Raw genomic sequence first — 17463 nt, 5'->3', positions numbered from 1 at the left:
AACTCTTTTCCCTTTTCCTTCACAGACAGACAATTTTCCTGCTGAGCCCAATTACATGGGTAACAGGCAGCAGTTTGTTCAAAGGTAAGGCCTATTTAGCAGTTTTCTCAGCGTAATTTGTCTTAAACTCCTCTGTACTCAAATGTTCTTCAGATAACTATAAAGCCATGCATCCATGCCTGGGTTAATCCATTTGATCATTTTTGGCTTGTTTTTCTGACTTGTAGCAGCTCGACATTCAAAGATCCGGAGCGAGCCAGTCTCAGAGACAGCGGGCACGGGGACAGCGACCAAGCGGACAGCGATCAGGACACTAATAAAGGCTCCTGCTGTGACATGTCTGCTAAGGAAGCGCTCAAGATGAAGGCCACTGGGCTCAAGCCTCAACCACTTGAGCAGGGTGAGTCCTTCAACATCAGGAACTTCATTAAGAACCAAAGACTGAATTGTTGATAGTCTGTCTCTCTTTTTGTGTGCTTTTTCACAGTCTTTCTTTTTGCTATTTGCTCATCATTGTTGGACATTCCTTTTGTTCCTTGTGTTGTTTTACTCTCATTTTTTCATTAAGACTCCTTATAGTCCTTATAATTCTCCTTGTCCTCTTTCGTCCATCTTTCATTTTCTCCCTCTCCCTTTTGCTCTTTCTCTCTCTTGTATTCTAGCCACGTTCTCAGTTTATCAAAGCAGGCAGGCCCATTATGATTTTATAAGCCGAACCACTCTAGCCGTTCCATTTAGTGAGTGCTGGTTAGGCGCTGGGAGGCGCTTTCTTTAAAACTTTGATAATGAAACATGGAAAATGACTTATCATCCAGCAGGCCATGTCACATTCTCCACCTGATTAAATATGAACAATTATTCTGGGTCTCTCTAGGTAGGAAAATTAGTTGTGACATGGGTAGAACAATAACTTCTTATAAGAAAGCAGTCCCATGCTCCCTTTTCACTGCACTCATTCAGGAAGGAAGCATGTAAGGATGGTTTTATTCATTTAGACCCAGGTCTGTTGGGTCATGTTGAAGACTATTACACTTGTGCCGTATCCCGTCAAATGGCAATCCGAGCAAAAAAAAGAAAACATGAAAGAAAGAGAATAAATGGGCCACAGAAAACAATACATCAAATATAATGGCACAATTAATCAATAGAACAGAGGGGAATCTGCCGCTATCTGAGCCGAGGCAGATGACGAGTGCGCCAAGTCTGTCTGCCTTGATTTGGCTTGTGTGTGTATGTGTGTGCGTGTTTTCATTGGGATTCAGGGATAGACTGAATGCACTGGCAAGAGAAATTGGCCATTTAAAGAGACCCATATGTTTGATATTTTGAGAATATAGCCATTTAATGGTGCATGGGAACAGTTAGAGAATGGCTGAAATTAGCTAGTTTAACGGTGTGGCTCACTTACACACACAAAGACAAGAGCTACAGTTGCAATAGTTGCATGTCCAACGAGCTTTATAATCTAAACCACAAACAATAAAAAAAACCTGACAGCGAATAGTGTTTTTTGCATGTGTTTTGTCCTTATTAGTACTTGTTGTGGACTCTTTCAGCATGTTTTGTCAAAAGATGCCAGTATGTGATGATGAGCGACGCACAAAACAGCTGACTGTATTAATTGTTAGATCACTGAATTGGTAACTCAACCAAATCCATTTGCTCAAATACAGTAATTCATTCAGGAATAAAATGGCTGACAATCTAGAGAATCATTTTCTCAAAACCCAATCGATTTGTTCCAGAACATTGATTAATTCAGGTATGACATGGCTTACTGTACAGTAAATCACTTATTCAAACCGAATTGTTTCACAGGAACTAAACAGCTCACTGTCTTAATAAATGAATCATTAAATAATTTAGTCAACCGAATCATTCATTCAAAAATGCTGATTCATTCAGTAACAAAACATTAGTGTGTTACTCTGAGCTCCATTTTCCGTTTTGAATTTGATTGATTCAGTTTTCTGCCATTTGAGCAAAAATACACAAATTAACAAGAAAGTCACTAAATATTTGTGTTTATTAAACCATTTTATGATCGCAAAGTCACAGTTTTTTTGCATGGAAAGATGTAAGCTATATTAAATGGAACATGGACACTTAACAGCGTGAGTACAGCACTGTAAAAAAAACTGTAACTTGTTTCATCTTATTTTCATTTGCCTATTCTGACTAATTCTATAGAATGTACATTTATTCTTTCAAACCGCTCACTTTTGATGACCAAATTCACTACTCACTTTCCTCACTGTTTTCTTATATTTAATATTTAAATCAATGTTCTTTTTTCAAGACTGGGAATGGCTGTCTGTTTTGCCAGTATCCCTCCAGAGGACTGGGTGTATCTTCTCTTAGGCAGGTGCACTCTAAGCTCTCTCTCACACAGAGATGACGCATGACAGTCCGGAGAAAGCCCAGGCTAGCCTAAAGATCCCCTGTGTGCTCTTGTAAGCATTATCACCTCCAACATTAGACCGTCTCCACTAGAGCCAGCTTCTAAATCTGTGTTAAAAGCCTTTGAAATTGATATTTTACAGTTGCTGGAAGGCTATAACAACATTGAGTGAATGTTATGTTTCACTGCATATGCAGCTTGATATAGTGGTGTCTTTAACTGTGGAGTGTTACAGCTGTTTATGGCAGCAAGTTATGGTCAGTGGATATGAGTCTCTCTCTGTGTGTGTGTGGGTGTGTGTGGAGCTGGTTGAGTTTAATGCATTATTAAGGAAAATTACTATTATTTTCAAACCTTTGGTTTGACTTGTATTACACTAGATACTTTTTTGTGTAAATAATAATTGTAAAGTTATTAAAGTGTACATTATTAAAATTATTCACTTTTAAACTTGAAAAAAAAAATCGATATTGTGGATGTAAATGGACTTACCAAGTAGCTACCTCTTTCTTAAATGAGAAAGCTGAGCTTGTTTGTCTTTCATAGGTTTTGACAGTTTTCAGTGCAATTGTATTTTAAATTGTGAAGAATAGATGATTAAAAAATCATCACAAACCCACCCCAAAGCTCATTTCAGCAATCAACTCTGTCACACTCACGTGTCAAGAAAGTTCAGACTTAAAGTATTTTGTTCACATATCAGAAAAATCATGGATGCATCCAATTGCAGCAAACATTAATTAGCATTGCTATACTAACATTAAATCTAGGGTTGGGTTTTAATATTTATTACAGTGTTGTGTAGGCAGTCAGCACTATGATTAATGACCAATGAAATCTTCAGAAGTGCACTGATTTGGGAAACAAATCGCACATTGATCTGCCTCTGAACAACTTTCCTTTTCGGATTACGTCAACAAGAGACGAAAGTACTGTATATAATATTAAACAATAGCCAGACATTGAGGTTGCCTTCATTCTGGTCTAGACATTTCCAGTTAATTCCCAATTGATAAGTCATGTGTTTTTTTGTGTTTTTTTTTTCTCATTAAATAGCCTGTTTTGTTCCAAAATATGTAACATTACAGAACTAAATGCTATTGCTATCGTATATTCATGTTGACTTTAAGTGAGTCCCTCAGGTATGCGTACCCCTGGTACTGAATCCACTCCCTAAATGTATTTCTAGATACATGTGTATGCCTGGGATATTAAATATCTGCTGTACCAACAGCTATTATTACTGATTGCAAATTGTGTATTCATAAGGGCAAAATTAAATGCAGATATGAGAATGAAAAGAGAAACAGAAAAAAAAACAGTTGATCACAATCGCTGGACAGAGTCTTATCATTCGCTTTCTCATTATGTCTATCACATATTCCCCATGTGTATCTCCCTTCTTTCTGGACATGCACCTTGGCTAGTTTTCAAGGTTGGGAATTTTCTATGCCCATATAAGTGTGTGTGTGTGTGTGTGTGTGTGTGTGTGTGTGTGTGTGTGTGTGTGTGTGTGTGTGTGTGTGTGTGTGTGTGTGTGTGTGAAGATAAAGATAAAGATATCCGCATTGTGAATAGAACCGCAGTCCCTCATAGATCTAATGTCATGTTTTCATCCCTGTAGAGAAGAGTTTGTTTTATCTGCCATGTTCCTATCACTTTTTCATTCTCTCTGCTTTTAATTGGATCAGAACCCAGTTGTTCTTAGAACAAATATGAGCTTTGTTCCAAAACCTTGCAAGTTGTCTACCTAGACATTGTTTTAAAGCATCATAGGCACTTTCCCAACTATATTGCTCAATATTTGTGAGTACTATGTATTTATATTATTTGATACACACTCTTTTATTCCCTCTTTTTTTTTTGTCGCCAGTGTGTGTGCTAGTGTGAAATTGATTAATTAGGCTCTCTAAATTGGGAGCTGTGTATTAAGTAGGCAGAAAGTTTTTTTTTTTTTTGCATTAATTGTTGATTCATTGATGTAAAGTTTTGCCTGCAGCATTCATCAATTGGAATTCATCAGCGGCCATCACACGGTCCAATACGCATGTATACAAGTTATGAAAACCGGCCCATTATATGCAAGTGCCTAGATGTGTTCCTTGGATAATGTGTGCGTGTGCGTTTGAGAAAAGGTCCCATTAGATTGCTGTGTAAGTGTTCTAGATGACCTCCCTTAATTGTGTTTGATTGGAGGGCGATAATCAAATTGTCTCACCTCTTTTCCACTGTAATGCTTCAGATTATTCATCTGAAGCAGCAAAATGGGAGAAGATGAAATTATTGTAATAACTGACCTTTTGACTACCCACGTTTGTCTAGTTTACTTGGTCTAGTTCTGTGTTATTTTAGTATCACTGATGTAATATTGTATTAGGCTAGATATTATTTTGTATTATGGTATAATTTTGTATCTATGATATACTATTATATATATATATATATATATATATATATGTATACTTTTTTTTAAATAAATATCTTGATTTAGTTTTTAATTTTTAATATTTACCATTTTAAAGTTTTAGCAATTTCGTTTTGTGTGTTTTATTTAATTTTTTTTATAATTTTTATTAGTTTTTGTTTGATTTATATATTTGTATGTAGTATTTATAAATTAAATTATTGTAGAATTTCAGGTTAAACTGAAAGAAAATGACAAATGTTGTTTTGGCTAAAGTAAAGAAGCAGAAGTTTATATATATATATATATATATATATATATATATATACTAACTAACTAACTTTGGTGGCAAAAAAAAAATATATATATATATATATGTATAGCAATATTTTATTTTAATTCTATAAATTATTTTTATTATTTTATTTCAAAATTTATTGTTTTTAAAAGTGTGAAATTGGTTTATATTGTTCCCCTTTTATTCTTGATTTGACATAACAGGGTAATCAATAATAAAGAATTTGATGGGGTGCCATCAGCCAATCAGCATCATCCTGATGTCATTTTCTTGCAGCTCCAGAGTGATTAGTTGTAAAACATTAGCTCAAATAAGAATGTCAGCAAGCCAAGCAACTGCCATTGAAATGAATAAGAATGCTAAAGCATAGTTTCTCCAGACACAAACCCATGCAGTCAATTCATTTCCCTCACTTTTTTGGCAGAGTAATCAAGATCTCTTTTACCCACTTTATCTATTGGAACATAGCGCTGTGATGCTTGGTCACACACGCATTATAGTTTTGAAACTACCTGAGAGCAATGGCTGATTGATTCTCCGTGGCTGCTGCAATGCTTTAAATTGAACAGTCGGGTGGAGGCAGAGCTCTGGGAAACAACAGACGCTACATCAAGACTCCAAAACGTGTCAGAACACCACACTCAGACGAAAGCTCTGATCAGACATATCGATTATGATCCTGATTCTACAAGCCTTGTTTAACTTCTCTTCCAGCAACATGATTCATTCATCAATACATGATTCATACAGCAGGGCCTTCGTTAACGAAATCGGTGCTGAAAAACCCATGTCTTTAAAGACTAGATGAAAAACGGCATTCATAACACGTAAAAAATTGAACTAGTTCATACTAATTTTTTAATGATAAAGACCGTCCGTAATTTCGAAAATGCATCTGTCCAGTTTTTCCTCAATAATGCCATTACCTCTCACACGTAGCACAGACATTAAACTTGGTGTGTCTAATGTTTTAATTTTAGAGTGAATATGCCCACTGGATGTTATGGTATCCATTGGGATTTGGTTGGATCAGACTCGTTAAGCTATGATATTATTAATTTACATTATTTCCCCCTACCTACGCTGGTTGTGGTTGCATTAGCAGAAACGTCGTTTTCAAAAGCAGAGAACATCATTACATTTTTCTTCAGAACAGCATGCACTGAAGATTCATTCATTAAGATCAAGGACGTGTATTCCGTTGTCTCTATGCAAAGAACTGTGCATTACTTTTCTTGCACCATTTTGTACATGGCTTTTAATGGAAAGCACTAAAGAGGGATATGCATGCATGCATGCAATGCTATTTAATAACTGACAAGTTGTGTAATAAAGGGGCTTAGATCATATTTCTTCAGGAAGAAACATAAAGCACTGAAAATATATCTAAAATGATTGCTATATTTTTGTGTGCATATCCCAATTTGTGATCCTTAAACACATTCACTTCAAAGGAGCAAAATCAGTTAGTTAATGACATTCCGACTGATGCCCTTTTCCCACTTGTTGCCTAGGTTACCTCCTCTTCCTGGCACTAAGGCATTAGCGGAATCCATATTGACAGATTTTACTGTTTTTTTGCTCTTTTTTTCACCCCTCAAAAAAGGTAATTTCCTGTCATATTTTGAGCATATAATGCAGACATGTTTAGATGACGGTGCGGTGTTTTGAAATGGCTCAACACTTCTACAAAGCTATTCATACACACTCTCTCAATGGAATGTATGAGCACTCTTGGCTTTCTTGTCAGTTCTTTCCACAATGCTTCATTCACCTCTATTCCTTAAGTTCCACATCTGTTTTATTCTCTCTTTTCTACAAAGAAAAGCGAGTCTGTGTAATACAGATAAAGAAAGACGTGTGTGAATGAATGCCGTATGTGACATCAGCCTGTTTTCTAAGACCATAGAGCCTCAGTATATACACACACACACACACACTTTGTGACTCAAATGTCTACTCCGTTAAAGCATAGGCTTGTGGAGGAAATGTGCAATTTCCAAATGTTCTATTCATATTACACTTTCTAATCTTGACTCACTAGGGTTAATCATATTTTCCACATCATACGCTGTTTTTTTTTAAACAAAATCAATTAGAAAACAAATAAAATTAAAATAAAAATGCAATCTGAAAGGTAAATATACTGATATGTAAGTTTAAAGATCAACGTGCATTGATCTTTTCATTTCTGTATATGGATTTCATTCTTGCACTCTGTAATCTCCTAAATGTATCTTACTGAGGTTTATATTGCAGATAATCTGGAAGCAGGGCTTTTTTGAGTTTCACAGGAATAGTTTCAGCTCTGTTATCAATGCTTTCGTAAGCCGACTGTCAGTAAGAGTAATCACTGTCATTGTCTTTCTTTAAAGTGACTCAAATATGCATTAATATCACATAAATCTTACAGTTTTAGATGGCAGTGTATTTTTCATGTCTGACAAGTTTCGTATCTCTTTTTTTATTTCCAGGTAGAGCTGTCACCATGCATCAGATTTAGCCATATAAGCTCTCGAATTTGTTCTCTATCCATTCCGACAATAACTGACATGTCGCAATAATGTAATTTTCATTGCAGTCGGGAGAAAAATGCAGCTAACAACGTAGACAAGCTGAAAGGTCAGCAAATCTCTTCTGATTTATTTTGTTCATGTTTTTTATACCTCTCGGCAGTGGTGCGGTGATTCATCAGTCAAAATCACTGAATAGTTAATCACTTTCTTTTCTGTATTTTTTCACACTTTCTAAATTAACTGTGCAAATGAGATTGTGATCAGAACATACATCAGAACTGATCATCCGTTTTCATGAGTCATGTTCCTAGAAACATTGGAGTGAGAGATATGGCAAAGTCATGTGAGCTCAGGCTCGGCAATAGCAGATATATAGCCTGTGACTGCGTGAGCATGAAAGCAGCTGACCTGCTGAGTCCCGTGGGAAAGAGCGGCTTTTCCCTCATAACGATTACAAATCGCCAGCAATGCAATTACCAGGGGCTAAGCAATGACTCTCACGACTTAAACAATGATAGCCGATCTCGGACAGCATTGTTCAATAACGGAATAAAGCTGAAGATTTGTTGCACTCTCAAACGCAATAAGACACCACGTCCATTCATTTCTGCAGAGCCTCTGGGAGCACTGAAGGCTGTTTTCAGGGACCATCAAAGTAATATTCATGCTATTAAGATATCTTTCTAAACATTTAGCATACTGAATGCTACCTCAGACTCCCAGCATTTTCCAATGAAGATATACAGTATATCTGGTTAGATTTTTAGCTATTTGGCTATCTCTACACTGTTACACTCTTAAATAATAAACCAACCAGCTAACCAGTTTTGGTTCCCAAAAGAACCTTTTGGTGAACAGTTCTTAAAATATATTTTTTTTTTTTCTTAGTGTAAATCACATTTAAATAATCTAAAATAAATAAATAAATAAATAAAACTATATTTAATAATAATAATGATAATAAAAATAAACAATTGATAGAAAAACAGCAGCGTCACTGATCATTTTCTGATAGAACATTATCCACTGAGTTTGTGGAAATTTCCTCAAAGTCCGAAACACAACACAGTGCAATTCATAATATAAAATATGAGTAAAACACCTATGATAATTCAATACAAAAATGTTCAGTTATTAACACAGTAGACTGAGCCCTATTTTTATGGACTTTTCATAGATATGTTGTTGTTTTTTAGCATGTCTATATAGTTTTTAACGTTATGTTAGGTTTGTAAAGTTATTTAAATATTTCAACTTAAACTAAATGAAAATTTTAATGTAGCTGAAATAAAATAAGCTTTACTCTTTTATATTTGAATTTATTTCTGTTCATGCTTATTTCAATAAATGAAAAGTTTTATTTTATTTTATTTATTTTTTTGTTTAACTAAACTAGTTTTTAGTTTAGTTTTAGTTTGGCTGTTCCCAGGCTACATGATATATAAGTGGCGCCCCTGTTTGTCCGGAAAACTCACATTAATGTTGTATTGATGTTAAGAACGACAGCTGGTGCCGCTAGCCTCAGCTGAGAACTCTAATTAACGAGTTTGTACGCATAGGACCTAAACAGGTACCACATGGGAGATTGTTGGTTCATATTTCTATATCACATCTGTGGTAAATGTGATTAATTGATGTTTAATGGTTTGCATCTCAATTCTACTAAACAAAAAAGATGCCTCAGTTTAGTGGCGTCAATCAAAACAGGTAAGGAAGTATTCCTGTAGTGATTCATGGTAAGAGCTTTATTTCTGTGAAACCTGCTCTTTTGCATACTTTGGTTGTCAGATGGCTGCCTTTTGTTGATATTTCAGATAATCATTTTATCCCCCCGAAATCAATGTGTTTTTTTCACACTTATTAATAGTGCGTCTCCTGCAACAGCCTTTGTTCTCTAATTGAATAAGCACGACCCAATTGATGCATGCGAATGTCAGAAGAAACATTTGGAGAGGGAAATTAGAAGCCTGAGCAATCTGGAGTAGCGTGAGTCTTATCGTTCATGTATCTCTCTTGTTGTTTTGTGTCTTCTTCACCTCACTTGTTCACACTCTTGAGCCCCAACGCGCACTATTAAAACAATTTAGTCCACTAAGCTAGCGCAATCCCACGGAAAGGCTGCAAATCTTTTTAAGGGCAATATCTGGAGCTTAGGATTTAGTTTCCTTTATTATTGAAGATTTAAGGGATTATCTTTCACTCTACACAAAGTTTAATTTTGTTTTGTTGTGTGAGTGTATTTGTGTGGTAACGGATGCATTGTGGACCTTACATCTTCCCTGAGGTTAAGAAAAGATGTCCTGTGTCTGCTGGCCTGTAGTGATTGATGAAAGCTTTAGGATCTTTCAGCCATCTAAAGCCTACTGTATCTTATTTGATATGCACATTTATAAAGCCTAAATTATCACAGTATTTATTTATTTACTTTAGAAGAATCATGTTAAAAACTATGTTATCATTAATCATTAATTGCATGGCATTTTATGTTTTGCCCTCCATAATAACAATACAGAGCTTTTATTTTGAGCATTTAAATATCTTACTAAGGCATATTATTGGGAGATATTGTGCTACGACCGATATTAATATGCATTTTGTGTAAGTAGTCTGCTATACTGCAAAAAGATCTTTTTAATTTACATTACATAATTTTTATTTTTATGTTTTAATTTTTTCAATAGACCATACATTTATTGAAACAACTTTTTGTCTGACTATTATTTCATATGTTTCATAGTTAGAAGCAAAAATAATATGCTGTGAACCACTTCATGCTGTATGCTAATTTCAGATCTAAAAAAAAAAATCCCTGGAAGTCTTCACATATTTCAATGTTTTAGTAAAAACATATGTAGGTAAATGCTTATTATTGGTTAAATTGGTACATAAAAATAAATATTCTATAATAATTATTAATTATGTTCCATGTCCATTTAGTTTAAACAGTGGAAAACACTGATTACTTTTAACTAGGTTTTAGTTCTTACATTTAAACATTTTTGTTTTCAATAAAAATATTGAATATCATGAAACGGCTCAGCAATATAGAGATTTTTTTCTATTTTAGCTCTATTTCCCAATCCTTAGCCTGTTGTGCGCAAATACCCACATACCTTTTTTTTCATGTAATTAAGCTGGAACCTCATTAGCCCCGAGTATTGTGGTTATGATATCTGAGAGTCATAACGACACTGTGTCCTCTGCCTTCTGAGGGAGCAAACCATAAATCTGTGACATTAGCCTGCCGCCCCTGTCGCCGTAGTGACTAATTATGATCTGTTTGTATAAGTAATGGCTTATTCTTCACACGGTACAGTGTGATCATGATTAAAAAGGGACCCGTCGGAGCCGTAGACTCATTTTCCTTTGCTCTCATTGGCCGCTCGCTCATCATCTCCCTTTCCTCTTAAATGAAAACTCGTTATTTGACGTGTGCTAAATGCTATTCAGGGTGTTTTCCCCCACTAGCCAGTGCTGGAATAAAGAAATTAGGAGGTATTAATCCTTAAGGAGCTAATTTATCCCTCACAAGCGAAGTGGACAAGGACTCGTTTCCGAGGAGAACTTTAGCAGTGGTATTTGGAGGCTAGTCACAGCGCAGAGCAGCTCAAGTGCAACTCACACACTTGTTCTTTATTATCTTTTGCATCTGACCTTATCATTTGTGCAAATGCTTTGACATAAAGGTTGGAAAAAATGTTTTTTTTTGGGGGGGGGGGGGCAGCCTTTAAAAAAATGCAGTTTCTTTGACCTGAACCTTTTTTTTTTTCAGATTTGAGTAGAGACAGCATTTAAACTTGGCTCAGTGGCTGTAAACCATTACATCCGATATCCCAAGAACATCAGCAGTAGATTAATATACTTTAACAGTGCTTGAGAGATTTTCACATATGAGTTCATAAAACAAACCTGACAGCTCCAGATGTAGGCTGCAGCATTAATACAAAAATTGTTTGCCCAAACCATGTCTGATGATGTTTGTTAAACCTCATTGTCAGCGCCACATTTGTGACTCTGGACCACAAAACCAGTCTTATGTTGCTGGGGTATATTTTGAGCAATAGCCAAAAAAAAAACCAAAAAAAAACCGTTGTATGGGTCAAAATTATCGATTTTTCTTTTATGCCAAAAATCCAATGCCAAAAAAAGGATATTAAGTAAAGATCATGTTCCATGAAGATATTTAGTAAATTTCCTACCGTAAGTATATTACAACTTAATTTTTGATTAGTAATATGCATTACTAAGAATTTATTTGGACAATTTCAAAGGCGGTTTTCTTAGTATTTAGATTTTTTTGCACCCTCAGATTCCAGATTTTCAAATAGTTTTATCTCCAAATATCGTCCGATCCTAATAAACCATACATCAATGGAAAGCATATTTATTCAGCTTTCAGATGTTGTTAAATCTCAATTTCGAACAATTGACACTTAAAACTGGTTTTCTGGTCCAGGGTCACATTTGTGGTCTTTCTTACCAAACAGTCGGGGAGTATGTGGAGTCTATTGTTTTCTGTTTATGTCACTGCAATTTCTGACAAATATGTGCTCAAGGTCACTGATTGGATTACATTTATTGTGCTTTCACACAGCCTGTTTGTGTGTAGGTCAAAACAAATGTAGTTTCCCGTTGCAAAAAGAATTAAGAGGAAGATTAGACATACATTATAGGTTGGATTTATAATGGCGTCACCAGCAAGTGTCAAGAACAGCACTTTCAGTCTGACTTTAAAAACCACAAAGAATTTAAATGGACACTGTGTACATTCTTAAAGCAGTAGTTCACCCAAAAATCTGTTATCATTTATTCACCCTCATGTTGTTCCAAACCAGTTTGACTTTCTTATGTGGGGAACATTGGAAAAAAAAAATTAGAAGAAAGAAAGAAATGCAGGTGTTACGGATCACACAGGAGACAGAGGAGTAACAGATGAAGTTGGTTTATTAAAGACACAAGCAGAGGAACAGGTAGTGAGGAGTGGATGGGCGTTGGGATCCATGCCGGGAAGATAGTGACTTCAGGAAGGGTAGGTGAACCACACACACGCACTTTAGGGGAATCGGTATCTTCGGAGGCAATCCTTAGAGAGAGGGTAGAAGAGGAGTTAATCCTAATAGTAAGCATACAGGAATGATCTTGTCGCGAACGTGACGGGATGATGACTGAGTGTGTGTGTGTGGCTTTTATGGTGCAGCGCTGATGAGTGGATGATGAGGAGCAGGTGGTGATGACTAGTATTCAGGTGAGGGTGTGCGCTGTGATTGTGTGGAGGTGGTAACAGCAGGTTTGTAGCAACTTTTTTTTTTCAAAGGAACTTTTTTTTTCTTTCCTCCCCTCCCTTTTTCTTTCCACTTAAACTGATTATTAACTTTGAAGAAGAACACATATGTTGGATTAATTAATGCATTGAGTCTAGTCCCAGGGCGATTGGGCACACATTTTAGTTCTAACCTTTTACTTTAAGGCATTGTTGGGTGTATAATTAAGCTTGGCTTAATTAGTGAGTTATTAAGACCTGTGATGAGATATGACAGGATCTTCTGGACTTAAGGGGAAAAAAAACTGTCTGACCGGAGTATTTTGAAAGTTGTTGAAACTTACTTGAACTGCCACGCAGTTCATTCAAACAAATTGATTAACGTGAAATTGACTGGTTTTAAATAGCAACACGACTAGCTGTCGCTTGGACCTTGTAATCTGTTTTCATAGGCAGAGCTTGTGCAAACTCCATTTCTGATGGATCGAAATTGATTGGATCTATCAAATAATAATCAGGCCTGAGGTTTTTATTCTTAAGCTGGGCTTTTGCGCGAACACAAATCGGAGACCTTGGTTCAAGTGTCCAATCATCTACACAGCCACCCTTCCTAATCAAATCTATCAAAATCACGATTTCAGATTATCTGTCCTTTCCCACTCTCTCTCTCTCCTTTCTATCAGTCTCTCTGCGATAATGAATTATCCATTATTTCCCTTTTATCCACACTGGCCTCTTCTGTGTTGAACAGTGTAATGTGACCGCATGCTTGGAGTCACAAGGACTCTGTTCTCTGTGACGTCTTCCATCTGGAAACAGTCTCACCCATACTATATATATTTATATATATATATATATATATTTATATATATATATATATATATATATATATATATATATATTCCATTCCATGTCTGTGTCAGATTGGAAGCAGGTTAGAAATAATTCATGGTCATGTCCTCTGTCCTCAGGGTCCTCATGTCCTATTTCAGATTGCAATGTCTTTTACCAGCGATCCAGGGAATGTTTTATGAATCATTAAGAACTGAAGAACGTTTATACTCATGACTTTGAACTAATTTTAACTCTTTCCTCAAGGCAATCTTAACCACTTTAAGGCCTGTTAGAACTAAAGCGGAACATCAGATATTTAATAGTTAAAGTAATAGTTCAACTATACACAAACATTACATAATTTACTCATGTCTCATGTCTTCGAAAGCCTGTATAATTTATTAATTTATTTAAATTTTTATTATTCTTAGGAGACATTTCTGGCCATTTATTTATTTTTTCTTCTATGCACTTACAATGAATGTGAAGCTTTCATGCTTAAAAAAGAAAAAAGAAAAAACTAAATCCAAAAGCACCATTAAAGGATTATTAGAGTATCTTTTGAAGCCACATGATAGCTTTGTGTGATAAAAGATTTACTGATAGTGTTAGAGTCAATGAGTTCAACTCAAAGGAAGGTTATACAGAGGGCAGTCGTGGCTTAGTGGTCGGACTTGTAACCCGAAGGTTGCGGGTTCGAGTATCAGGTCTGGCAGGAATTTTCGGTGGGGGGAGTGAATAACCAACACTCTCTTTCACCCTCAATACCACGGCTGAGATGATACCCTTGAGCAAGACACCAAACCCCCAGCTGCTCCCCAAGCGCCACAGCTCCGGGTGTGTGTGTGTGTGTTTGTGTGTGTGTGTGTGTGTGTGTGTACTTGGATGGGTTAAATGCAGAGCACAAATTCCCAGAATGGGTCACCACATGTCACTTCACTCACCACATGTCACTTCACTTTCGAGAACTGGTTCATTAATAAATAATTTAGACATATTTTGTGAATTAGACCAACTAATTAATTCCCTGTAAACTCTAATGCTCTGAATAATTACTTGGTTTGTGTAGGGCAAACTTAAATTAGTTCTAACAAATGAACTTTTATGGGTATGTAGAACTTTCTTGTTCTTTTGACTATGATACTATCATACGGATGAAAGAAAGTCATAAGAGTGAGTAAATGATAACAGAAAGTTCATTTTTAGCTCAACTATGGGGCTAACAGGATTTTGCACCATTCCCAAAGTAGATTCCCATAACAGCTTAGTTACACAATTTTAAGGGGAACCAGTTGGCATTAAATTATTTGTTGGACATTGTTTTGCCATTAGTGGAAGTTTAATGTGACCCTGGTCTCATACAGGAATACTGTAATGAGCGTTTAGTTGTGTGGGTACTGCCGGGCCTTCAGGCCTACAGAAGTCCTCCTGACCCTTCTTTGGCACACTACTCTACTTTAACGTGTATGTGTACATGCTTGAATAAATCTGTACCTCTGTAAGTTTAAACTCGCGTGTGTCCGCCTCCGCCTCTCAAACTCAGTGGGGTAAACGTGTTGTCCAGCATCGCCATAGTGATGATACCCCAGGAGGAGATTATGATGATGCGTCCACACTTCCTGGCTCTCTGCCACTCCTTCCCATCTGTGCTCTGTCTTCAGTGAGTGTTTTGAGTGCACTTGTGTAGTAGTGGCATTGTTAAGAAAGAAGTACAAAAGGAAACATAGTGTGGTGTTCTCTGTAAAATAATAAAAAAAATAAAAAAAAATATATATATATATATATATATATATATATATATACATTACAATTTTTTTGTTTTCAATATAGCAATATTTTTTTATTATTAATAGAATAGTTCAGAAACAGGTTTGGAATGACATGAGGAGTACAATGTTGACGGATTGAACTAGACATTCTGAAAATTTGAGATTTGTATAATTCAAACCTGTCATCTCACGTATTTATTGTTATATAAAGTGCTGTGCTCAACACCATTGCTCTTGCTTTTGTCTGCCTATCCTGTTTTATAAATGATGACTTCGTGTTCTGACAGCTAGGGAAGATTCTCAAGGTTGTACTCTCTAAGTGACATCTTCTGCACTTCATCTTCAAGCTGTGCTTAAGCGAGCTGAGTGCGACCTCTCCATGGGAGGCCTCCTTACATTCATACTCTCGAAAGGGTTTAGAGAGTGATGCACATGAAAGCTGTTTGCACCCGTTGGGCTTATCGCGGTGTTCTTGTATGTATAGGTTTTTCTCCCCGATGGGAAATAGTTTAGTGGGTTTGAAATATTCAAAACCACAGTGCATTCTGCCTTTATCTGCTGTTTTTAATTCATCAGTTATATTTTATTGCAGCTTTCTGAATACTTTCTGGAAAAACAGGTTTTGTTGTGATAAGAAAAGGAAGAGAGGAATATCATAAATAAAAAGGAGGTTGGGGTCACAGACTAGCAGTTAGGATTTCGTCACAATGTGCCATGGTACAAAAATATTCTTAACTTAAATTCTCTAAAATTAAAAAACTTTTAAATTAAAATACTAATATGACTAAAACTGAAAAAAAGCTGTTTTAGAAATAATAAAATCACAAATTAATAAAAGCATTTAACAAAATTACTAAAACTCAAATTCTACATATTAATTCAAAATATTAAAAAAGTATATATATAATTATTTTTATTCAAATAACCCTGATGCTATTTGAATATGACTTGGAATTTTCTGATTCAGTTCCCCCATTTCTCACCATCATTTCCTGTATAAATAAAATAAATAATAGCAGATTATACTAATAATTGTGCACATACTCTAGTGAATTGCATAGATGCACTTTTATGTGTGGGCGACCATGGGTTTGACTTGGGTCGTGTCCACATCCCACTTCATCCTCCAGTCTTTTTTATTTCCCGTCTACTCTCAGACTGTTTCTAGTTGGAGGATAGACAGAGATAAACGGACCGAGAGAGGAATGGGAGGCATGCTGTCTCCCCTCAGGAGGTGAGCTTAAGTACAGATCTGTTGTTTCCTGAGGGCTATAAGCCACCTACAGTTCAAATAATAATCAAAAGACCAGCTGCTGAGCGAATGAGTCTGTGTGCTTTATGGTAATTTGACGGATCGTTTCAGTCTCCTACCATGATACTTACTGTGATATTAATATTTCTGCTTTATGGTACCTATATATTCATCTCCTATACTTTCTGAATAGCTGGTCATTTATTTATTATATTTGTATTATTTTATAGTTTAATAGTATAATGCATGTTGACTGAAATATATTAAGAATATATATATATATATATATATATATATATATATATATATATAAAATACTTTTAAAATAAAATGCATTTTGAAATATATATATACAGTACAGACCAAAAGTTTGGACACACCTTCTCATTCAAAGAGTTTTCTTTATTTTCATGACTATGAAAATTGTAGGTTCACACTGAAGGCATCAAAACTATGAATTAACACATGTGGAATTATATATGGAATTATATACATAACAAAAAAGTGTGAAACAACTGAAAATATGTCATATTCTAGGTTCTTCAAAGTAGCCACCTTTTGCTTTGATTACTGCTTTGCACACTCTTGGCATTCTCTTGATGAGCTTCAAGAGGTAGTCACCTGAAATGGTCTTCCAACAGTCTTGAAGGAGTTCCCCGAGAGATGCTTAGCACTTGTTGGCCCTTTTGCCTTCCGTCTGCGGTCCAGCTCACCCCTAAACCTCGATTG

The 17463-nt window shown here is 35.7% G+C and overlaps 1 protein-coding gene across 1 annotated transcript in view; it reads left to right on the top strand.

The window, feature by feature from the left end:
* Positions 1-17463, top strand: part of LOC132119591 (protocadherin-17-like) — a 59967-nt gene that overhangs the window by 25851 nt on the left and 16653 nt on the right. Inside the window, exons 3-4 of the mRNA XM_059529686.1 lie at positions 26-84; positions 228-400. Of these exons, the coding sequence (XP_059385669.1) occupies positions 26-84; positions 228-400 (232 nt within the window). The remainder of the gene's footprint in view (positions 1-25; positions 85-227; positions 401-17463) is intronic.

The sequence above is a fragment of the Carassius carassius genome, chromosome 38 (genome assembly GCF_963082965.1).
Source record: "Carassius carassius chromosome 38, fCarCar2.1, whole genome shotgun sequence".
Taxonomy (NCBI): Eukaryota; Metazoa; Chordata; class Actinopteri; order Cypriniformes; family Cyprinidae; genus Carassius; species Carassius carassius.
Note: the sequence above shows the minus strand (reverse complement) of the source record. Positions and strands in the feature narration are given on the sequence as shown.